This window comes from Pollicipes pollicipes, unplaced genomic scaffold, assembly GCF_011947565.3.
Source record: "Pollicipes pollicipes isolate AB1234 unplaced genomic scaffold, Ppol_2.1 Scaffold_4002;HRSCAF=4701_pilon_pilon_pilon, whole genome shotgun sequence".
Classification (NCBI taxonomy): Eukaryota; Metazoa; Arthropoda; class Thecostraca; order Pollicipedomorpha; family Pollicipedidae; genus Pollicipes; species Pollicipes pollicipes.
Genome location: NW_023596420.1, coordinates 26188846 through 26213717, shown reverse-complemented (window position 1 = coordinate 26213717; position 24872 = coordinate 26188846). Strand labels below are relative to the sequence as shown.

The window sequence follows — 24872 nt, the reverse complement described above, 5'->3', positions numbered from 1 at the left end:
ATCTGTTTTGTCTGGGTGACATGGAATTCAGTGCGGTGCACAGTGCACGTGATATAGAAGTAAATTGTTCATGCCGTTCTGCGCTCGTCTGTGTAAATTGCTTATGCCGGTTGCTAGGGTGGCCTGATAGAGGCTTCGGCCCATGGTGTCTATTGTTACGTGAAATACTTGGAATGATGATGTGTGTGTTTTTTTGCTTGTTTGCTTGCTTGCTTTTGCTGTCTCTGCGCGGCGCAGTTTCAACTCGTCCACCTTGCTTTACCAGCCTTGAAGGGCAGGCTTCGCCTTTTACCGCAACCCGGCAGGGAGACGAAGCCGGTTGTGGCTTCGACTTTGCGGAGCCACAGTGTCCTTCCAATGCCTTCGGGCTTGGGCTCGGCTCCGAGCCATTTTCACGGCTAGTTTCAGCTTTTGCTTCGTTTCGTTTCAGACCGTTGGCCTGGGCTCTGCTATTTTAATGGTTGGTTCCGTCTTTGGCTTCGATTTCGAACGGTTTTGTAAATAATCGTTTCGATGCTGCGTCATGCGATCTCGAACGGTCAAGGTAGATATAGGTACTTTACGTTAAAAGAGAGCATTGTACACAGGTCGTCTTCTCTAAGGTAGAAAATATTGCGAGCAATCTGAAAAATACATTTTCAATCGTTTCTTCGAAGTTTCATAATTGCGGTAGAGAACACTCGAACTTCAGAGGTGTGACACTTTTTTTGTTTGAACTAAAATGTATTCAAGCAATGTTGACGAGCGACATTGAACCATAAGTCAATATGGAGCTCCACAAAGTGGAACCGCTTAGCAACTTGTTAAAACTGGGGTTTGAGACTGAGGGCTTCTGATGACCCGCAATTCCTCCGCGAAAACGGTCTCCTGGGACCAGTAGGCAAAAGGACCAGATTCTAGCCCAGCCTTTTGGAACCGAACTAAACCTTACCTAAATAACCTTACCCAACCTAACCCAATCTAACCCAACCTATCCCAACCTATCCCAACCTATCCCAACCTAATCGGAATTAACCACCCTGGCCAACCTCCCCAACCAACCCCCCTGTTACTCATCGGCCCCTTGGCATTCAATATTATATTTTATGTCATATTCCTACCATATTAAGACATATTTAGCCCTCATGTCAATCAATTGGCAAACAGTACGCAAAAACTTCACTTTGAAAAAACGAACGGTGGTAGATCCGTCGGGACGACCTTGATGTGCGAGCATCGTGCCATCAGTGTGACAGACCAACGTCTGACCGACGCCTGTCGTTATCGTGATTATTATATTTTGAAGGTTAGATGATAAGATGTAGATCGCGAGATGTCCCTAAAATGCCCGTGTTTTAGGACATTGTAGGGTGTTTGATGCATTAAAAATGTCAGTTGATGAACAATGTAGGCTTCCAGCGTGAGGTACCAATATGGACGATGACCTGTTAAACCGCTTGCGTCGGCTTGGTCATGGGATTCTGTCTACAGTTGCCTCTTTTCTCTCAGAAAAATCTCACCCTCCCTGTCACCAGCGTACCACACACCGCTCCGAAACGGCGGCGCATGCATGCCTGAAAGCCCAGCACAGTCGGATCAGTCTCAGGACCAATTGACCACTGACGCCTTCGGAGAGTTGCCTGTCGGCAGCATCGTGTAGACATTGACAAGATGGAAACGTAGTGTAAGGTTTTGCGCAAGGTAATGATACCACCCTGTCGCTCTGCGTAAAATAGCGTCTTGCATGAAATCCTATGACACTTTCTGGTCCCATACTGTTTTAACAGTCGCGAAAATTGCATTGGTTCCACGAAACAGCGTTATGCATAATAGACAGGGTTCATCATTCTAATCTGAAGTGTTCGCCTACGGTTTCGCGTTTCCTAAGTTGGAAACCGCTGACATTGACTTTGGCCTCATATATATGGATTTCGAAGTCAGTGTCTTAGGATTTCACATTTTAACACGCCTCCGGGTGGCCAGTTGAACGCTATGCGCTCGGTCGCAGGGTGGGGGATCAATTTATCTCCTGTCTTTGAGATATGGAAGCTAAAAAAGCTGGGTGTACCAGATTTACATGCGAGGTCTGTGTGAAAATTTGTCAACTTTTAGAGTCTCTTTGTCATTATCATCGGGTCAAATAAGGTCAAGCTTGAGAGGTGTCCGAAGTGCCCTCAGACGTCACGCAATCATTTTAATCATATATACATATATGTTTTTAAGCGAAAGGTATTGTGCTCACCTAAGGTCATTGACCTCAGTTGCCCTAGAGAAGCCCAAAATGGCCACGACCCTTCGAGATTATCTTGATCTTTGAATTTGCAAGCCACGTGAACAGCTACCCCAAGCGGCATGTTCCTTAAGGCAAAGGACTTACAAAAGCTATTTTTTAGCTTAGTCTCCCCTAAAGTTCCCTTAGCCTTGCTTAGCTCCCTTACGCCTGATTAATTCAAGCAAACAGATCAGTTGATGTCTTTTTGAGCCGTAGAATTCGAAGAGAGCGTCAAAAACTACCTATGCATTAAAATTGTTTAACGAAAAGCAGTCATTTTGACCATGATCTGGCCTTCATACTTAACCCGAGGACGGTGAAAGCAGGCGTAATTCTAATCTCAATTATCGTTTTGCATAAGAAACTGCATAAATGTTGTGTGACTTCGTCTAACACTCCGTCGTCACATCGACTTTTAATTTTGCCCACATTTTCCCTTCTCTGATAAACATGGCTTGACTTCGACATGCTACAGGACAGCTACATTGTGAGGTATGTTTAATCTTTCATGGCAGAAGGTCGGCTATTCGATTGATTACGGTTAAACGGAGTGTTGTGTGGCTACACTGCGCCTTTCAGATGTTATTCCACACATAAATCAGGAGGGGAGAGGTCAACTTAGCCTTCCCTCCCGAGCGCGTATTAAAGGTACGACGCCACCAGTTTCGGGGAAAGCCTCATAGCTTCCTCCCTTGAAGCCAGACTTCGGCTTCGAGATCAACTATTTGTTGTTGCCTGGACTTCAGATACGTCACCGAACTCTAGCTGCCAAGATGGCTGACGGGAACCAGGGTGATGTGCCGACTGCCAGGGACGTTCAAGTCTTGCTCTCCAGATTTCCACTGGGGTTGGAGCGTTGTTATACATTGTTCAAGAAATGCGATGCAATGCTCAAGAGGGCCGCATTTGCTATCGCTGTAAGCGCCAGACCTCCGTGATGTTGCCTCTGCCACTTGTCAATGCTGCCGCAATGTTTGTGTTCGTACAATGTTTCAATGTTCGGACTTCTTAGTGACTCCAAAACTCACACCGCAAAGCCAATGACAGTGCTGTTTTGCCATAGCAACAAGCTTCGCTGAAATCTTCGTGCACTTCCTGGGTCTTCCGATGGAACCCGTTGCAAATTATTCTGTATTTGACGTGTGGTTTCTGTGGCATTTCGCAAAGCAAACAATTCGCGTCGGATCATATTTGGCTACGCGAAAGTGTTGAGTTGCTGCCGTTTCGGTAATGTTGATGTATCGACGGGGCAGCGCCCAGAATAACAAAAAAAGCGTGATAAATACACGCAATGAATTGGTGCGCGCAGTGATGTAAATTACATTACGACTCTGGCTGCAGTTACGACGACGGCGTGTTGCATTGTGCACGGTTTTTCGAAATGCCAACGTTGGGCCCATGGGCCTAAAACGGTTCTTCCGCCACGTGCCACGCCCGAAGCCCGGTCCGTAGCGGCTCGCGATCTACCCGTGGAAAACCGCTTCTTGCGCCTGCGTGTCGTGTCCAAATTGCACCATTCAGCGGCCCGCCGTTCGGCCCGTGGACGACGCAACGCAAAACAGGACAGACAGGCACGCACCCTAACCACATAATATATAGACGAGTAAGACCTGTGGGCTTTTGGTCGATGGCTTGAGTCTCGCGTCGATAATGTGGCACCTACCACCGCCCGAGCTTTTCATGTAGAGCTTTGGCGAATTGCCCCCCTTCGCATTCAGCCGCCTGGTGGTTGCCGATTGTGATTTATTTGATGTGCTGTGATTATACGTCAACGAAGAAAACTGTTTTGCAAACGCTGAAAATCACGGTCGTTTAACGCCATAACGTACCCGCTAGGGGTACGTGATCTGTTCCGTTAGCGTAGTTGAACAACTGTTAGCTTGCCTGTGGCTCTCTGTAACTTCTTGTGTCAGACAGTCTGCCGCGAAAAGGCAGCCACACCGGACCGCATACTCCGGACTCCAGATCGTAAATTTGGAGGCAGTGCAAGTAATGCAAGCGGTGCAAGCCTGGTAGACCAAACTGGAGGTGTGAATAGTGAGCATTTACGCCGTGTCCTGGCTCGTCCTCAGAAGGCCTCCCTCAACGTACACGACGTTTCGCGTTATCCATGTTGGGCAAAATACCTCCACATCTTCGTTACTGCCCATCCTGAACAGCGCAACGTAGAGCTGACCGTTGTTGAAAACAGGGCAGGTAAACACTGATCCGCTTCCTCGCTTGGCCCTGGCAACGGTTGATGGTCGGGGCGAACGCCGCCTTCACCGGAAACTGCGGCCGGTGGAAAGAGAAGCCCAGCCCCGAGTCGGGACCATCCACCGCCATGGGCAGGCGCGGCAGGAGCAGCGTCTCGCCTCTGCCGGGTCCCGTTGCATAGCGCAGCAGCAGGACGTACACGTCTTCGACACGATGCACAGCGTGCCGTTCACGTCCAAATTGCGCATCAGGGCGACCGGGGCCCCGACCTGCGAAAAGATCAAGTACATGCGAGCACGGATTGCTGTGTTTGGGTCTGTTTAACGACCTCTCTAACTCCATGGATGTAATGACATGTGAAATGCCTTGCTCCGTTTTTGTGAACGGGTACGTGGCCATTTTTAAAGCGATGTTTCAATGTATTGAAAACGTCGCGCTCCGAAGCACCTCGAACCTCTGTCATGGGTGTAACGCGATTGCAAAAATATATACATGAGGTCGCATTTTGTATTCGTGGCCTCGGGGATGAGCGTTTATTGTTATATGAAAGGCAGTTTTGTTGCAATTTTTCAGTGCAATTTTGTGCCTCACCACCTGAAAAATTAGAACCGATAAAGAACCAAATCATATTCTGGCACAAACTGTACCGTTGCGCGAAAGAGGCTGGCGTAAAAAGGGTTTTGTGTTGGACTTTGATTCGATGACTGCTGTATTCAGTCGACTTGGTTGGAGGACACTCACGCCATTGACGCCATCCGTTTGCTTAAAAGGCAAGAGGAGCTCACCTGGAGTGGCAGCGTGCGTGATGGCAGTCCCGGCATGTCGATGCTGTTCAGCACCTCGGTCGGCGCCGGCACCGCGACGCAGTCCGATATGGTGTCCACGCTGTGCTAAGCGTGCACCGCACCCGACGGTCGTGTCATGACGACGGCGCTCACGGCGTCAACGTCGATGTTGAGCGGGGTGAGGATGGCCCGCCTGTGCAGCCAGCCGGCGTCCTGGAAGTGGTGTTCGATGTCCCGGAATGTCCGCGAGCCAGCTCGTGCCCATCGTGGCCGGGCTACACACCTGCTCTGGGACATCTGTGTGGTCGTCATCCGGCTACCAGTTGACGGGTAGCTCACTGTATCCGACGCGCATCAGGAAAGCGGAGAACTCGGAGGCTCGCTGGTCGCTGTACAGGTGCGCTCGCATGTTGGTATGTTGGTATGCAGCTGCATCACAGTGACGTGCGTCCGCGGGGGTGATGACTTAAGGCAGGCGTCGACCACCTGGGAGCGCCCACCGTTCCCCACCACTGGCAAAGTCTGGCGTTAATCTCCACAGAGGATTGTCAGGATGCCTCCAAACGGCTGCCGGAGCTCGCGCAGGGTCTGTTCGACGGCCTCCACCGCTCGCCAGCTCGTCATGGCCACCTCGTCCCAGACGATGAGTTGACACTGCTGAAGACGGTCGGTCTCTGGATAACATTCTGATGCGCCGCAGACACTGTCGCCGGCATGCAGCCCGATGAAGATCCTGAACCTGCGGCCTGCAGTGGTCCCGCTTTCCAGCAGGCAGCCCGCTATGCCTGATGACCAGCAGCACCTCTGGTTTCCGTGTCACACGGCGTCAGTGGCGAGACGCGCCAGCCGCTCCTCTGTCTCTTCTCGGACTCCGGCCTCTGCGCGACGCGCAGTGTCAGTGGCTCTTGAGGCGCAGGTGCATGCGCGTTGTCAACAGCTTTCGAGCAATCCGCTTGTCCAGCGCAGAACTTTCTCAGCAGGAGTTTTGTGAGGTGGTCTGGGATACCACTGTCTCGGTCCATGCCTCGGCCCATCACGAGCTGGAGCACGATCCCGAAAGCCTCGACAACGCTCATCCAGGCCGGCGACGGTATCATCAGACCACCCTGGCTAATCGTGTGTATCCAGCTGTCTGGCACACGGCTGGGTGGTGCTTCTCGGGTCGGCAGTCTTATGCTTGGATCGAGGTGTTTGCATTTGGCGGCTACGAAGGCGGCAACGAGGGTCAGCGCCCCATGCTCGATGTTGACCTCGTCCATCTCGTCGCCGCGGCGGGGGCCATTTTTGGTTCTTCCGCCGTCACTGCCATGGAGCTTGTCGTCGCCTGACTCGTTGACCCCATCGTCCTCGCCGACTTCGTTCAGGGTGGGCACTGGAGGCATCGCGGCTGCTTGCTGGGAAGCGGCCTCTACGTCGTCCGTATGCGCTGCTGCTTTGATCTGTGACATAACCAAACACAGTCATTTCCACGTACCGAACAGGCTCATTAATCAGACCCTATTGCAAGCCGCACAGTTTTGTTTCTTATTGTCACAGCAAAACGTGTTGGACCCGGACATGCCCTTTCTTTCGTTGTCGCATGCTTGTTTTTATGCACAGCCACATTGTTTTGTGTGGTTCAGCGTGACATAATCCGAGTGGGTTAGAGGGACGGTCAACGGCCGACGAGTACTGCACCGCGTGCGCCATACTGATATCTACCGCTCCCAGCCATAGCCACGGATCTGCCTGGATAGCCCCGTTTCATGGTCCCATTTCATTGCATGGGCTGTCCGAGGAGGCTGGCACCGTCATCACTGTTTTCCGACGCAAAAATAAGCGATAACAGCAGCACGGCCCTCCGAGCTTCCTGCTCCCCGCCCTCTCCATCAGTCACGGTCTGTTAGGGTTAAGACCTGTGGTTTAAGCACGGCAGCAGTTCTTAGCACGTTATTGTACGTAATCCCGGACTTTGGTGACCAGAAAAATACCTATTATTTGGAATCTCAGACACTACCATGGACAGTAACACGAAGCGCCCAAGAGTGCTTAATAAGTAACAAGACTCGCATATAGCCGAGTGAACGTGTACGCTACGCGACTGAAAGAACTGTTTTAGGCACCAGGGCAAACCAATATCGGTAGCTCATTGATTCGCTCGGTACTACCTATAAGCAGTTGTGGCGTTTGTTAGTTCACAGTGCGTAGGCGCACTGCCAGTGGGGACTCGCTGGTACAAACTTGCCGCCCCCCCCCCCCCCGTCGCAAACCCTGGCTGTGCCCCTGACCCTCAACCCCTTCGCCCGTGTAGCATGGATGGTTGTGCCACTATGTGGCAATCAGGCCCCACTTTGTAAACGAGATTATGGTTGGAAAGTCTCATTTGAATATCGTACTGTAGCCGACAAACTGCACAGAGCGGCATAGATTGTGCATGCATTAGTGACTGAATCGGTTTCAGAGGTCTCTGCATAAAATAGTCCGGAATTTTCCTTCACAGCGCACGCATACTCGCTTCGGTGTGCCAGCGATATCTAGTTGCATAGAAGGAATCGCACTTGGTCGAAGGCATGGTTTAACATTGGGCGTGAGACGGGCATTAACCAGATGGCCAGGGTCACAGTCATGATCTTGAGAATGATCAGATCGTGTTTCCGCATTCTCCACATTCATAGTGTCAGTCCGAGAGCAACGGTGCACCCATGGTTTCAGGGCAGTTGGACCGTTTTTTGGGATTGTAAAAAATGAAATGCCTTTATTTTGCCGGTTAACACTTGCAATAGGCCACTTCACAGGATGGCATCTTGCTGCCAAAAAAGTGCCTTTGATACTCACTCTTGCTCAACGCTAACACACCACTTCGCATTTCTCCCATCCGCGACATAGTAGCACGTACCGAGGTCACATAACAATACAAACTTGATGCCACTCTGCATGATAATAGACAAGGCCGACCACGGCATTTCTGCGTGACTACTGCTTTCCAAGCGACGCAATTGACGTTACCGTGCAGCGCCGCCCGCCCGACCAATTTCTCAAGCTGCGGTGATGGCCCCCTGATATCTGTACGATCGAGACGCATTTGCGTTTTACTTTAGACTATCGTCGAGATTTACCAAAATCAGTTCGAGGGATGGATGATGAGCAGGGAAGAGTGGTAAAATTTACATCAGAGCATGTTAAACATATATCTGCCCGCACTGGATCCAGTTTATCTAAAAATTAGGGAGACTGGAGCTGGACCAAACGGCATGGGAAACTACGCTGTTGACTTCAATACATCTGTACTTTATACGGGATTTAATAGTTTTGTCATCATCGTGTGGAACATTTCGGCAGGCGGCGACTTTGAAATCATTAATAGGTCACGTCACGTTCAAGACACATTAAATGAAAAATAGTACCAGGGCTCATCGTCGTTTTCGATTTTTTTCCTACTAACCTGTCTTGCACGCGACGCTGATACCACTCCTGCTCCTTGAGTTTTCTCGTTCTGGCCGACTGGGGCATCGTGTTGAAAAATAAGCTTCGAAAGGGCTGTTCACATGTCCCGCTATTTATTTATAACAGTGATGCGTATATCGATCCGGCACACAAACGCAAATGCGCAAATGAGGATTTGAGGCCGTGAACACCAGTTGGAACCGTCCCGATAACGCTCTTCTCCGCAATGTGACGTCACCGGGGGTACACCTTTTACGCCGGGGTTGTTTGATTCAACCCACGTTTCGTGGGTTGAATGAGTTGGAAGTCCAAAGTAAACATGGATGGATGAAAAAATTTACACTCGTGTCTAATTTTGAAGTTAAATCAAAAACCGAAGTGGTAATATAGGGCTCAGGCAGCAAACAATTCGAGGACGACCGGTCGCGTTTTACCCCAAAGAAGCGCTTGGCGTAAGGATTATTTTATGACTCCGGAAGAACCAGATGGACTCAAAACTGCGCCCCGGGTTACCACGAATCCATGGATCTTCTGGGTCCCAGTCAGCACTTGGACTGGGCCCCGGTTTGGCAGATCACACTGCGGGACCAAATGGTAGCATCAATATAGCCTACGACGGTGCAGCGGAGCGAGCGCGGGCGTATCTTCCGCGTTCCTGACTGAGATATCTGAGGGGCGGTCGGGTACAGCACCGCAAGAAGCTTATAAGGCGTTCCAAGCTCGGCTGTGACTTCCGACCCGGACCCGGCGAAGCACATTCGCGTGACTCCACCTAATGGGAACAGTTGAGTCAATACACACTGGGGCGTAGTCATTCACCAGAGCTAAGCCCTGAAAGCCAGTTTCATGATGCAAAGGGTACCACTGGTTTCCTCCACCTTTTCCAGCAAATACTGGATAAGGCTTGCTCGATCCTTAGACCAAAGGCAGTCTAAGGGCTCGTCCCAATCCTCGTTCATAAGCTTTTGGCTTTTCATATTAAATGCAGCGGATCAACTAAAAACGATATTTCTCGTTTGACTACAGGATGTAGCTATACGACTGCCGACCGTGCGGTGTGATCTCGTAAACACAGAAGCGGGTTCGCATGGAATCCAGCGGGTCCGTGGTCCCCCACCGCCGGTTTCAGCACCCGGAGTGTCGCATGGGTGATGGTCCCGCATCCCGCATCCCGCATCCCGCTGGTCCACGTCACGAGACCGGCTGGATGCTACCGCTACCGGCCAGTTCCGTCAGAGCTGCCGCGCGATCGGCATCGCTAACACCGGCAAGCGTTCCGGGCGACATCAAATGGCAACATCCAGTATTCATAGCATCCACAATGCTTCCAATGCCGTTCGCTTTGGCTGAGTTCATAGCACCCAAGCTTGCAGCGTCCAGAGTCAAACCATGTTCACAACATCCAGCATTCGCGACGTATAAAATTAGTTTTGATTCCTGCCGTTTAATAGCACTGCATTGGCATATTTATCTCGACTCCTGCCGCTAGACGACACACCAGTGCCAATTTCTCCCCTTGGCACGTCCGACATAAGCACCGCTACCTCCCGGTCTCGGGTAGGTTGAAGCGGCGCCCGTACTCGGTGGGCGGCCGTCGCTGTGCGCTGATGACGACCATGGCGTCACCATCATCATGACCGTGTTTCACATACGTCCATTTGAAGTTATCTGCCAGCAGCAGGATAGCATCCTGACAGGTTAGCCATCACCTCCAGCAGCTCTTCTCATCTCGCCTCGCGGAACGCGTGCTACGACGGGCGTGATTGCGGTATGAATGGCGCGTTCAGCTTCTTCGTTGTATCGTGGCACGAGTTAGGCTTTGCGTGTTTCGGAGCCTCGCTGAGAGTGGCCCGAAAGGCGCATCTGAGATCTGCTCTCCAGGTACGCTGCTCTAGAAGGCGTTGAGGGCGGCGCGCCCTGCGTCGGTCCTCCTAGTCCCGCGGTCGGTCGTTCTAGTCGCGCAGATGTCACAGCCTGGCGACCGGGCAGTTTTTCGCGCGCGGTACGGCATATCACGAATCCCGTACGCACATATTCGCACGCAAATATTCATGCTCCCAAAACTTCAAAATCGCAAAAGCTGTGGTCTGCAATGCTTTGTATTGCATGTCTTTGCATGCATGTGTCTTCTCGTCACATATTGTACAGCATTTCTTCGCACCCGTGTTCTTTCGCATCGTGTTCCCTATTATACGTGTTCCCTTCCTATTGCACTTCTTCATGTGCGCGTTTCTTCGTATTGCACTTCTTCATTTGCGTAGTTGGCATTGCATTTCTTTACATACGCAGTTCCTCGGTATCATAATTTTTCATGCACGCAATTCTTCGTTTGGCATTTCTTTGAATTGCATTTTTCCCAAACGCATTTCCTTCACATAGCATTTGAGGGGGAGGGCGTATGTAATGTTCCTTATCAAACATCTGGCACTGGGAGGGGACCGTTTCAACTCCCCACCCTGGTCGTAGCAGCTCGGTCACTTAAGTGCCATACGCTTGAACCAAGGTGTCACAGGCCTTTATGTTCGCACCTCGGGAACTACACGCTCTAAGTATTCCGCTGTCAGCGCAAGTACGTGGAGAGAGCGACTCACACTCCTGCGGAGCTGCAGTTTAGTCACCTCCTTGCCAACCTTCATGGTGGGCGACTCAGTGCGGTGCTATTAGCGGGCAAAGGTGAGGCGCTGCATGCAGCGGCCTCTGCCTCATTCTGGTGGGAGTGTACGCGAAGACCTGAGACCGAGCTATGAGGATGCGAGTCATCTTTGTTTCGACCAGTTTTGGCTTGGGCTTCGGAGGCTGGATTCGATCCATCGGTTGACTGCTTCATCATCTGGCGGCGGTACCCTTCGTTGATTTATTGATCAATGTGTGCTAGTTATGGAATGCACCTTATGCTGCACCAGTTACTTCTTCTCTTGGCCATGGTACTTCTGGACCATTTAACTTGAACGTCCAGCGACGTTGGGACTTTATGGTTCTCGCCGCTACGCAATGCTAGAGTGGTAAAGCGGATGAGCACGCATCAAGACGATCCGTCCAGCTGCTGGGGATGGTCTGGGGTGGCGGGTTCCCATCCCTCCCACGTCCTCCACATCAAGAGGCACCAGGAGATGCTGGGTGGCTCTTGGGTGGGGGTTTTCTGAGAAGATCTACAAGTGGGACCTGTCTACCTATCGCCGAATACTCCCGGTGATGAATCCTGTGAGGAGCTTTTGGGGGCGAACGCGGCTTTAGCCTGGGTCTTTTCCAGGCGACATTTTGATAGACAGTGCTACCTTGTTGTCTTCGATGTAGAGTGCCACCGTAATCGCAACCACCCAGTGCTTGGCAATGGAGCTGTTCTCTGGAAGCGGTGAGGTAGTGTGCGGCAGCTTTCTCTTCGTCTCTGTTTCCACTGCCTCCGATTGTTTTGTTTCGGTAGTTATGCTGGTAGGTTTGACATTATTCGTTTTAAGTGACGAATAAAGCTAAATAGATTAGACGGAAGCGGCCGCAGGGTCCAACGTGTGCGGACACATTACTTATCCACGCGGTACCTTGGGGCTGGTGAAGTCGGTGTAGAGATGTGACTGTTTTCTTATGGTTCCCATGTCGCAGAACGAGGACAAATAAGGAACCTAATACTGATGGCGCATCTAGATGGATAATACTATTGCTTCCATGTTTTGCTGTGGATTCCACCAGGTGCGTGAACTGAAAAGTGTGAGCGAATCAGCGATATGAACTTACCGTTTTTTCTGTGCCTCTTAGCATCAGACGTAATTTGCCGTGAGAAGGTGACCACATCAGACTGCGTTCTCCTTTTTTAACACCCGAAAGGAGATCTCGGCTTGTGATGGAAAGACAACGCCGACGCTAGCTGAACAGACTAAATTTACAGCTCCGTGGGTGGCGCTATGTTTCCTCGCCCAGGCTGGTCATCGCAGGCGCCTCCTTGGAAAGTGTCGACGTTTCTCGGCGCCTCAGAGTACCTCGCAGTGTATGAAGTTTCGGGCGTACTGTCTGAGGTAGAGTAGTTGGACGCCGTCATCATTCCCGACCTGAGACAGCGTGACATACAGCTGCCCATGAGTGAAAACTTGCTGTGGCATATACACGCTGATGCGTTCCTTCATCTGTATCTGGCTGCGATTGGTGGTCATGGCGAAGGCGGCCTCCAGTGGAAGGTGGAGGCGACGGAAGCTGAACTGCAGCCCAGAGTCGATACCCACCTCCAGTCAGAGTTGGGGCGGACGCACGCGCTGTTCCCCGCTGGGTCTCATGAGCACATTAAGCTTAGCCACATGGGGTGCACTCCGGTCATGATGCGCACGGTGCTGTTCATTATGTGTGGGCATCCCGATCCATCAAGACCCCTGGAACTCCTGTCTCGAGGACGATTCGTGAGAAGGTTTTCCCTCATACCTGGACGCTGTTCAGGACATGTGTACCTTGTCGGTACGGACGATGCCCCAGCATCAGACATGTAGCGCTGCAACGCAGCTCTTCTGAAAAGTCTTTCGGGTCTGCTGTTGTGGATATAGATTAGTTCCGTGACGTCCACGCTCAGCAAACTGAGTATGGTGCGCTGCCAGGCCACCAATCATCGCCAAAGCGTTGGTCTACGCCGGGGTGAATTTGGTCAGTCAGCTACAGATTGCCGCGCGTGCGCTGCGCAGCCCGTGCGGACCCGGATAGCATCTGCGCCCAGGTGTTGCAGGGTCGGCACCTCCCCATTTACCGCCAATAGGAGCAGCTGGCGGAAGGTGCCCGCGTTGTTGCCACCGTGGAAGTGGGCCCTCATGTTGGTGACGCGGAGCAACGGCTTTGGCGGTCTGGCCGGCGCTTCTCCCCGTCGCCAGCAGGAGGCTTACTTGGAATGTTTCCTGGCACGCTGCAAATAACTGGCATGTGTTGGAGCCGTTTTGCATCGATACATGCATTCGAATAAAGCAGTGGTCATTCGGATGTAGACTGGATGGCAATCACATCACAGTGACATTTTGGTAACGTTGTAAAATGTAATATCGATATATGGGGAATAGCGTGATGGCGATTAACGTGTATATGTAACACCTGAGTTAGATTATGGCTACGAGTACCATGGCGCACAACGTTTGCGCAACTTCATCTAAATCACTGCTGTGAGCCCCTTTCACAATTTGTGTAATGGATGGGTGATATATGCGCGTATCTCCGGAGTCCAGGTGCCTCGCCGAGGGTGGCGCCACCTGTTTGTTTCTCGAGTCGACGCCGTGTGGCGTGGGCGACGATGTGTTTCTGGTGCAGTGAGCCGGTCCGAGTGAGCTGCCACGTACTCCGGCCTCTCCGCGGCGTCCAGCTACTTGTCCGCTGGTGGCGCGGCTCGGCTCGGCTGGCATGCAGGCTCGGCTGCCGGCTCCGGCCGACGGGGTCGCTGAGCCGTCGACCGCACATCTGGAGGATTTTGTTCCCGGTGCGCCGTAACGCTCTACGCCGCTCGCTGTACTCCCGTGTGTCATTCAACTGATGGTAGCTTTGACGGATAACGTCTTCAGCTATTTTCCCTGGCGTTCCACAGACGGAGGGCGTCGGGCTGTCATTTCCCGCGACGACAGTCAGCGATCAAAAATGGCACACGCTTCTTGGAAGGAGGTGGTGGTTGACTGCTCCATCGCCTTGGTCCAGTGTTCGCTATGGTCGAGCAATCCATGCGCCCCGCACCCAGTTTCATAAAGAGAAGTTACTACTTACTTCGGGCTGGCCGAAGTAAGGTTGGTGTAGCTCCCTGCTTCCTACGCCGGTTTCATATACCCGGCATCACTCCGCTGAAGTAAATCATGAAGTGGTCAGGCTGAAGTAATTTCATTGGCACGCCCGTTCGTTGTCGATGTCAACGACAACGTCATCATGGATTCGGCAGCTTGGACACCCGTAATTAATCATAACCATGTTGTTAAAATTGTAAAAAACCTATTTGCAGTCAAATCCTTATAATACCAAGCGCTTCTGCTGTGCGAGGCAATAAAATACAGCGAAGTACTACGACGCTTTTTTCTACGTAATTCCAATGAAAACGCTGGACGGCCCCACATCCTGCATATGTCGCATACACCGCACATTCAACGAACAGGAATTTAGTTCCGCAAAATGAGCTCAGGACTGAGCTGTGAACCAAGATAACCCCTCTCATTTCTCAGAGGGCCGTTACTCTATTAGGATGCCCTGTTTTATGGTAATAAGGCTGTTGGCCGGATTTTGGAGGCCTTTTCTGTCAATTGGAAGGATCCTATTCTGCAGTAGGAGGATCTTCTGTGCATCAGAGGGCCATGTTATTAGACTCCTGTTCTTCATTTTGTATTATCGAGATTTTTGGGCTTTGATATTGATGCATGTAATGCAAATTGCATGGGCCGGTCGCGCGGTCGGGAGGGCTAGCACCTTGCAGTTCGGTCCAGCGACGACCATCACGTTAAGACTGGTCTGCGATTTGCGCTTCGTATGCCGGTCGACTTTATCGGCCGCCATCGTGATGTCAACATGCATCCCATCTACGCACCCTGAAATACATATGACGCGCACAGGAGATTAGCTTCGTAATGCAGAACAGAGCGGGGGCTTCACCCAAACTAGAAGACAAAACCTTAGAACTACACATGCATCGTCTCGCGACCATTCATATGAAATACTCCCGAAGTGAGCCGATGGCCATTTTGAGGTCCGTAAGTGCTAAGTACACCGTAAGTGCTACGGAGTAAGTGACGGGTTCACATGACGATGAGCGCAAGCAGAAATGTGATGCGTATCGGGGCAGTCGCGCAGATATCATGTCTTGTTGGCGGGAGGCCGCTTACGTGCAACAGCCGCGGGCCTGCATACGAAACAGCTTTGTCTGAACTTCCTGGAGCTTTTGTCCGGTCTCCCAAGCCATGGGGCCAGCTGGTCTCGCCTGCATTGCCGCGCTTACACGGTGGACGACGCGGCATACAGCACACTTCGGTGGTCCATGGCAGTTCGCCACAAGCAAATAAAACCTAACGGATGAAAAAAACCTGAGATTAAGGTATTACTTCATTTTTTTTCTAACATGCCTTGCGCAGGCAGCGACGTAGTAAATAAATGACTGTGAAATAAATGTTTTATTAGTTATTACACGTGATACGCCTTTTCATTAGCGTGAGATTTCCATACTCCAAGCACATGTTTCAGGTGCAGTATGATGAGTAAACTGCGTACAGCATATACGGCACGGCATATTGACGAGTTCGTGTCCGACTGATGATCGCCAATAGCACCAGTCTAACATACATATGCCAAATGCCGTATCATACTCCTTGCACGTCGTGGCATGCACGACTACAGCTAAGACATGACAATTAACTCACATATAACTATCAGTCTGCCTTCACATGTGACAGGATTATTTTCGCAACATCACTTACCTGGGCGGAATAAGGAACTGCTCGCTTGGTGCCAGTGCATGATTCCCCCAGGTGGGGTGGGCTAAGCCAGGCCCGATTACACCCATCATGGCCTCTGCCATCACAGCAGAGATCCGAAAACGGCTTCTTAAAGCCTTTCGAGATTTTGAATATTGGTATGTAATCTAAAGAGAAAAAAACAGGCGGGTCAAAACCTGGAGGGCTGGTTTGAACAACACTAAGCTGTTACGCTTCTGGTAAATGCGACTGTTGTTTGTACTCGTTCACTTGTCGTGCTTCTTATGTGCAAATAAAAGGTAATTCACCTTTCCATTCGACATTAGCCCAATCCATGCGACAGTAATGCCTTGTAACCAAAACACTCGTAATGCGCTTACTGTATCGGTAAGGGAGGGCGGTTTGAAACCCATGTTTTGTCGAAACGAGGACGTAGAACAATCAACGCCATCAGAACTGCAGGTGATATAAACTCACTTGCTGGAGTGACTTAGTCATTTCCCACTGCAGGTTGATCCGGTCTCGAAACGTCCCACGCCTCCGCTCTTGACCTCGCACTGGCTCCCGCAGGAGCACAGCTGTTCATTTTACGAGAATGCAAGGCATCTTTTTATTTTACTTCATTTTCGCAGTGAAATTGTTCTCCGCGATCAAATCAGCTGCGTTTATGAAACCTGACGGATGCTTGCTGAAGTGCGTAGTAAAATCCTATTTCCATTCCTCCCGTAAATAGAATTTTACGGGTGTTGGAATTAATAGATAAAAGTCACTCTGTGCAACTTGATTAGAGGGAAAAGCTTGGGAAGTTACTCCTTACTCTAGAATTTACGCCATTCACTCTTAAAGAAGGTGGTTACTGTGCGCTGCTTTGAAGGTGGGCGTCACGATTGCACCGTTTTCTCCTTTTTAAACACTGCCCGCCGATGGCCCGCATGGAGTATTTGGATAGTTGCAGATAAGGCATGGTTCTGGAAAACTTCTGCTTCACGCAGCTCTAAGAAGGAGCTCAGTTTTGAGTCGCTGACTGTCGGCTATCAGCTTTTCTTCCAGCCTGGCATCGGCACGGAGCCAGACGCGTTGGTCCTTTTTGACGAGATGCGCGTCGAGCTGATTCACTACCGGGCTGTGCCCATAGATCAGATGACCGGCAGTGGTGAAAACTGTCCGCGGATGTTCTATGTGTGATATTTAAGCAACTGCAAATATTGTTTGGTTACGAGGGCGAGATGGTACAACCTGTTAGAATGTTTCGTCATCAAACCTTTTACGTGAAGTGAATGGAAGTTTACGTCCTTGGGTTCCTGGAAAGTGTACGAAGAGAGTGAGGGTTTACGTTCTAGAAACATCCCAAGTTCCGGATTCTGGTTACGCTTGGATTTAGAGTTCATGGTTCATCAAAATTGCAGGACTCATATGAAGACTGCATGTCTGCTGAAATGGAGTAATTTTGTGATCTATCCATTGCTTCTCATTCGAGGTTGAGACCACAGGCAAGAGTGAAGGGTATGGTATTGATATAGATGCACAATCTCCCACAGGGTCTGCCATCATCAAATGGAATGCACGCATGCACGCTGAAGAATCAGGCCTATATAAAAAGACAGAACGCAGCCTTTTGCACTAGAGTAACCAAGAGTTTTCCCCAAGCACCTTCGTCCGCCGTAGATGATGGCATGAGATGCTGCTGTTTACCACGTGGAGCGGTTTTGCGCATTTCGGTTTGAGGAAGCATACTGGTTAAGTAGATGCATTCGCATATCTGTTTAAGACAGTAAAAAGTAGGCCAAACCCAATTTAAGTATGAAAAGTGTGTGTGTGGTGGGAGGGGGGGGGGGAGCATTCAACACTGCTACCTCCACCCCACCTTGAAAAGTGGAGGACATGGACTACTCGCCCCTCCCCTTGTTCCTACTCCCATCTTTGTTTACTGTATGTTTGTTAGCTGTCCATTGCTTATTTATCATCAAGTTTGTTTTCTTTGCAGAAAATGTAGCCGACTGATCGCATGCGCGCCAGAGGGATTCTGCATGACATCGTTTACATACTGTGTTGAGCTGTGCTGCACCCGTGTGCTGTTTGCCACTCCCTGGCGCTGTGGCGGGTGGTGCGTTCCTGTGTCTGTAAGACAAAGTGTGTGCTGGTCAGTCGGTGCCAATATGTGGGACTTGTCGGCTGGTGCCGGTGTGAGACGTGTCTGCCGGCGTGTGGGGCGTGTCTGCCGGCGCCGGCGTGTGGGGCGTGTCTGCCGGTGCCGGTGTGAGACGTGTCTGCCGGTGCCGGCGTGTGGGGCGTGCCTGCCGGTGCCGGTGTGAGACGTGTCTGCCGGTGCCGGCGTGTGGGGCGTGTCTGCCGGCGCCGGCGTGTGGAGCGTGTCGGCCGGTGCCGGTGTGACACGTGCCTGCCGGTGCCGGTGTGAGACGTGCCTGCCGGTGCCGGTGTGAGACGTGTCGGCCGGTGCTGGTGTCGGTGTCGGTGTCATTGTCGGCCGGCCGCGGCCACTCTGGACGCCGGCAGAGCTGGGTGTGCGGCTCAACTTCGACTGCAGCCCGGTGACCCGCCACATCCGCCGGCTGCGCTACCAGAGCCAGCACGGCGCCGCCGGAGCCGCCGACCGCTCCCAGGACGAGACACTCGAGGTCAACAAACTGGTGAGTGCGCGATGCCACAGCGGGGCGTCGGGGGGGGGGGGGGGGGGGGGCATGCTGTGTGGGGTGTCCAGCGGCGCCGACTGGGAAGCCCGCTGACTGATGCGTTGCTGTCGATAACGTGGGCGTATATTCCTGCTGAAAGAACTCTACGAATTCGCTAACTACCAGTCAAACGATAACTTGTAAAATAATCGCTGGTATTTCCCAAGTTAAGATACCTTAAAAAGTTAAGACACCTTGGGGGTCACACTCCTCTCCAAAAATGGGCCTGTATGCTTAGGCTGTCTGTTCCCTTAATACCCGTCTCGTCTCTTAAAGAGAGGTGACCCCATTGGCGTGCACTCTAGTCCGGCCGCCGTGCACTACGCAAACCAAATAAAACTGAACAGACGGCAGGGCTGGTCCCTGCCTACGTGAGAAACTCAGGTTACTAAAATGATTGTTTTGCAGGAAACCGCATGTCAGTCGGTTAGTCAGTACGGGGTACGAACCGAAGTACTTTCGGTTTGAGAATAATGCAGTGAAGTTGTTTCTGGTTGGGGAATTCGGGGAGTGAAGAAAATATGTGCATCAGAGTGCACGCCAAATACGGTCCACCATGGTCACACGAGTTGCCTGAGGTGCTGCAATCACGAGCTCGGGTGTGGATTACGGGCCGGAAATGGAGTGAAGGGTTGCTTTACTTTGTTTATTTGATTTACAGTCTTATGAACTTGTGATGCTCTTCATCTGTGGCTCATTGTATTTAATATCTTTGACCTCTGCCGTTTTGTCTTGTGTTCTTCTTCTCGTGCTTTTGGCGTGTTTCCTTTTACAATTTGTGTTTGATTTTTATCCGTTTTTACGTTTCGTCATTGTTGATTCTCCACACTTGACATGTCATCCTTTGGGTTCTGGGCTTTTTATTTTTTGTCCGGTTACCCTCGGCGATACAAGTTCGAGGGAGTCCACTGCATTGAAGAATACACATTTCGTGCACAGGTCAAAGCATATAAACCTAGAGTAAAGCAGGTCATATAATAACTATTTGCATAAAGCAATGTAACAATCGTGGCCTCAGAGGTGAAGTCCATAGATATGGGACACCGCATGTCTGAAATAGACATTCGTCAATCTGTACCAGGAGGTGAAACTATGACTGTAGAACAAGGTATATTAGTCCGCTCCCAAAAAGGTTCACTTTGTGCTGAGCGGAACCGCAGAGGGTAGTGTGGCGGCCCGACATCTAAGGGAATGTTTCACATTTGAAGTTATTGAAGTGAGCACCAGATACGATCAAATAAGCCCACTTTTGACTGTTGGTATACTTTTAAGTGGAAAAGGCTGCTTTACATAACAGACTTCCACTATTCAAGAAACATGTCCGTCAATGCGTCATTGTTTGATTACGTCACAACAACATTGCACAACAATGATTAAGAGCTAATTGACTGCCGTTATATCTAGAAATGGTGCTCACGAACGCTAAATATAAACGACTCGACGATTGTATCTTGCTTGGCTTTGATCATAGCATGGCTAATGGAATGACAGGATTTGAATGACGCTCTTATGGCGTCATGGATGCCTGGGTAGCCTTGAAATAGTCTCCCTGAAATAGCCCGCTCATCTTTGCGGGCGTGTAGCTCACAAACTATAGCGGTTTACATCTTAGAAGGGCAGTGGTGTGAACTGCACCTAATAATCTTCAAGGTGGCTATTTTAGTTCAAAGCCCCATACAAATGTGGAACACACCCTTTAAATCAGGCACTTACGTAGAATGCGCTATCGGCTACCATGGGGTCGTGGGGTCCAGTAACATAGGCTGTTTGCAACATTTATCAGCCATGACCCGGAATGGATTAGGCACGTGCTTTTGGATAACTGTGTCGCAACGGACAGCAGTCTAAAAAAAAATTTGCTTGCAGGCTAGCGCGTAAAAATGCAAACAATGATATGCAGAAGCAGCGCAAACAACATTTGAAATGATGCTTATCCTCAAACGTCGCGAAAATTATGCAGAGATAGGGAGCAAATAATGCTAGTTCCTTAGTGCAATGGAAATAGGAACAAGAAATGTGGCGCCCTTCCCGTCGCTGTTCCCAGTTCCGTCCACTTTGATCGGTGTTATGTGGCTGTCGTGACCAGCCAGTGCTGTCCTGTCTGCGCTCTGACCGTACTGGTGTGTTCCTACCGCTCCGCCTGCGACTCGCCTGACCGGTGCTGGCGCCGCAGCTGGAGACGATGTCAGCCGGCGAGCCGCAGCAGGCGGCGTCGGCTGCCGAGCCGGGCGGCTGGCGGCACCGGAGCGCCGCGGCCGGCGCCCAGACGGCGCGCGCCGCCCCAGCCGACACCGCGGGCCTCCCCCGCGTCGGCTAGGTCCGCCCCGGTCCGTAAAATGGCCGCCGCAGCCGCCGCCGCCGCTACCGCCGCCGCTACCACTGCTGCTGCTCAGCAGACCAGACAGCGCACCAGGGGCTGGTGCCGACTGTAATGGTGGCGTGGCCTCACTGGTCTCTCACTCGAACAGTCGCATCGTCACTGGTGCATAGCATAGCCGAGCGCGCTCAGTAGCCGAATACATTCGTCACCCAGAACATAGCATTGGTTGCTACTGTCGCAGCGGCTGGAGCCGCAATGAACTGCTGACCAACGACCTCGCTTCTGTGCCACGGGACCGTCTGCGGTGCACTTCAGTTGGAGGTCTTCACGGGTGGGATTTCCTTTACTAAGTCCGCCCGCCACCCGCGTAACTGTCCATCTGACCCACTAACCATTCCTTTCCTAATCGGTTCCACTCACGTATAACCCAGCTGCTTGTATTTCCTGCACCTAATTTCTAATTAATGAACAAGTTACAACAAAAATCACGACCAAGCTTGCCGTTTTGCTCCGATAGGCGGCTGCAAATGCAGTACGAATGCACTAAATGCACGTGAAAAGATGCGCAAGCGGTAACATTCCTTAGCGTTTTTGAAGCATCCGCCCGTCATTTCTGAAACGTTCTTCTTCTACCCCCACCCATGCCCGCCCGTTACACGTTTCTCGGGTACCCATGGGCTTGTCCAGTCTGTGCAGTGCTCTGGCGCCAGCCGGCGTGGGAGGCATCCGCGTGGGAGTGTCCGTGGGCAGGGGCGGCGGCGCTGGGGGGATACGTCTCTCACAAGATGCAGAACGGCGAATTATCCCCTACAAGTTCAGGCAGACCCGACGTCGCAGAACGCAAGACTTTTTCCGCTCTGTTGAAGCGAGAAAAAGTACAAAGCCTCACACAGCGGTAAACGAACTTGGCGCTACTATAACAGCAACATGGAGGTGGTGAACGAAACGCACTGTGTGTGGATGTTGTCAAAGGAAGCTCTTCGCACTGCAAACGCCGGAGGGTACTTTCGCCACCCCAGCTGCTCAACAACTTTCCCATACTTTTTTGCCGTTGTTCCGGAGGAGTGGGACTTTATATCTAAGTGGGGGCCACGACCCTCCCCCCCCCAAAAAAAACTGGGTTCCCAGTATTGTGTTCTACATCTGCAGAGGGGAACTTGGCACCTGATACTTAAGTTCCAAGTTGCAGCTCGAGTACGTGCTCATTCAGATGACAAAAAATCAAAATTTAGCGGAAGGAAAAGGCAAAAGTCAGGGAGTTTATGTTGTTAGGTGTCTCCAAGATGTGCAATAAGATGTCGTTAAACAAGTTTTTTCCGAAGTCCCCTTGCATGCTCAAGACAAAATGAGGAGCAAACAAAGGATTTTACGCTCGGACAGACCTAAATCTACGCAAAGTGCAGCTACAAAATCGGCGCATTGCCATATCTTTAATATGGCTGCGTCCTTGTTTGTAGCTAAGGACGTCGTTTCGGTCAAAAGACTTGAGAGTGGGTGGTCCGACGGCCCGGCGAGCCAGTCTCCCACCAAAGGTGTGTTTATCGACGGATATCACCCAACGTATGATCATCCACGGCAACTAGCATTCTGATTTTGGTGTATCATTTTCAAATGTACTTTGATTTTAAGGGAATGGTCCACATTTTGAGGTCATTGAGGCAAACATTTTATGTGGTGAGTTCAGCTCACTTATTACTACTGATACAGTTTTAAGTGGGAAGACTGCCCTAGACAACATAAATTTGCGATATATTAAATGTGCTCCTTCACTACATCATTGACTACACCATGGAACGGTTGCATGCCGCTCAGGTGCGGCCAAACTAGCCATGCAAAATTGTCACCCTACAGGTTGCCACCTTATCCTCGTTCCTGCTTCGCCCGGCATCCTCGCGACGCCCCGCTTGTCCACGGCAGGCTGTATGCGCCAGCCACGAGTGAGTCGAGAGGCTCCCTGGAGGGGGACCGCGACCAGGCGCCCGGTGCATACAAACCCTACGGAGGGTTTCTGCGCGGGTTAAGCTCGGCGGTCGGTCCCCCAGGCGCATGTAATCCTGCTCCACTATCGAGCAGCCCTCTGCATCCCATAGCCCAGAAATGTTAAGTACTGGTCGAAACGGCTGTATTCCAAGTGATCGAATGATATTCCAAACTTTCTGGATGCATTTAACTGGTTGAGAGCCGATGGTCGTCGGTGATCCCAGAAATGGCGGTCTTGACCTTGAGCACTATTGCCGTTAGGCTGTATTATTTGTGTGGCGTCATGCATGCTTGTTTGACCTTGAAATAGTCCGCACGAAAATTTGCACAAGTTCGTGGGCGTCTAGCTCAGAAACAGAAATCATATCTTAAAAAGGCTAGGCATGTGAATGCACTGAATGCGTAAGTAATTTTCAACATAGCTATTTCGGCTCAAAACCAAATACAGTTTTTCAGAATCCCGTTAACGATGACGCGCACCTGAGAACGTTGAAGCGAGTGATGTGGCCCTAGATGAGAACGTTCACGTGGACATGCCACGGACATTACTCAAACGGCGCCTGCTGGCCGCACGTTAAGGCATGGCGGCCAGGGGTGTAGTTTCCTATTCAGTTGGGAAGAGGGGGCTTCAGCCCCCAATATGGGCTCTAGCCCCCCCCCCCCCAAGCTTTGGAAAGAAAGGTGGCGAAATCCAGAGATAAACCCGTTGGCTGGTATTTCGGGCGGCGGGTTGAGTAATTTTTCACCGCCCAGCCCGCCCGACTTATCTCTCAGAGAAGAAAAAGCGCCCCGTTGGCTGTTGCTAGGAATCGAACCCTGAAACCCGTCATATACATATGTCTTGGCGGCGCAAAACCATTAGGTTACAAGGAGTCAAGGCATGGCCCGCAAGGAATGTGACTTTCATTGACAAACATGTCAAGTTGTGCCCGTTGTGAGCCAATAAAAAAACACATTTGATGTGTAGAGCGGTTATGTGCCAACTCACCAACGTGGTATGAGACCATTCAGCCAAGTGCGGTATCGGTGTGGAGCTCTAGCTGCTGCCCAGACAGGCCCGAGCTGCTGTGACAGCCCGCAGCCACGCCCGCCTGCTGGTGCGCTCGAGCCACTCCGGTTCCCCATTCACACTGCACCGACACCTTCTGGCAGCCGCGCGTTACCCAATCAGCGCCCGGCCGTAATCCAATACTCCAATCAGCAGCCGGGAAACCCGACACCGCCTTCAGTTCGCCGCGCCCACTTTTTGTCACCGCTGCCGCCGCTAGAAAGAGAGCCGGTCGGGCCGGGCTCGACGCGCTGCTGTGTTCCGCAGGTAACTGAGACGGCAGAGGCTGAGACGGGCGGCGATGGGATCAACCGCACGCAGCCATGGTGTAATGGTGGACAGCAAAAACTAGTGGAGCCGCTTGATGGCTTTTCTGCGAGAACCAGCGGTTGACTAGAACGATAAAGACTAAACGGCTTGTTAAGTTTATACCTCGACTTTTGAGCCCCTGGAACGATCGAGGGAAGTTAAGTGGATTTTATTATCATTAGAAACCATTTTATTTCACTATGTTGATCCGTCCACGGCAAATAGGACGAAGCCATGACGGCTGTTCTCGGACCCATGGGACGAAGTCATGCGCTGGAATGGCATGCTACAGGCACAGTTTTTATCCAGCCCGTGAAACATCCGTGGAGCCTCATGGCTGATTTTACATTCATATTCATCACTAAGTGGAGAGTGGGATATGACAGGTGTGGCAGTGGCCTCGCCTGCATTCACTGGAATGGTAGTAATCTTGTTTCCTCGCTGATATGTGTCCTACTTCGTGGTGGTGCCAC

At 51.2% G+C, this 24872-nt stretch overlaps 1 protein-coding gene across 1 annotated transcript in view; it reads left to right on the top strand.

Moving 5' to 3' along the window:
* LOC119094292 (uncharacterized) overlaps window positions 1-23003 on the top strand; it is a 28729-nt gene extending 5726 nt beyond the window's left edge. The window contains exons 5-7 of the mRNA XM_037217365.1: window positions 18567-18700; window positions 20916-20930; window positions 22980-23003. Of these exons, the coding sequence (XP_037073260.1) occupies window positions 18567-18700; window positions 20916-20930; window positions 22980-23003 (173 nt within the window). The remainder of the gene's footprint in view (window positions 1-18566; window positions 18701-20915; window positions 20931-22979) is intronic.
* Window positions 23004-24872: the final 1869 nt, after the last annotated feature.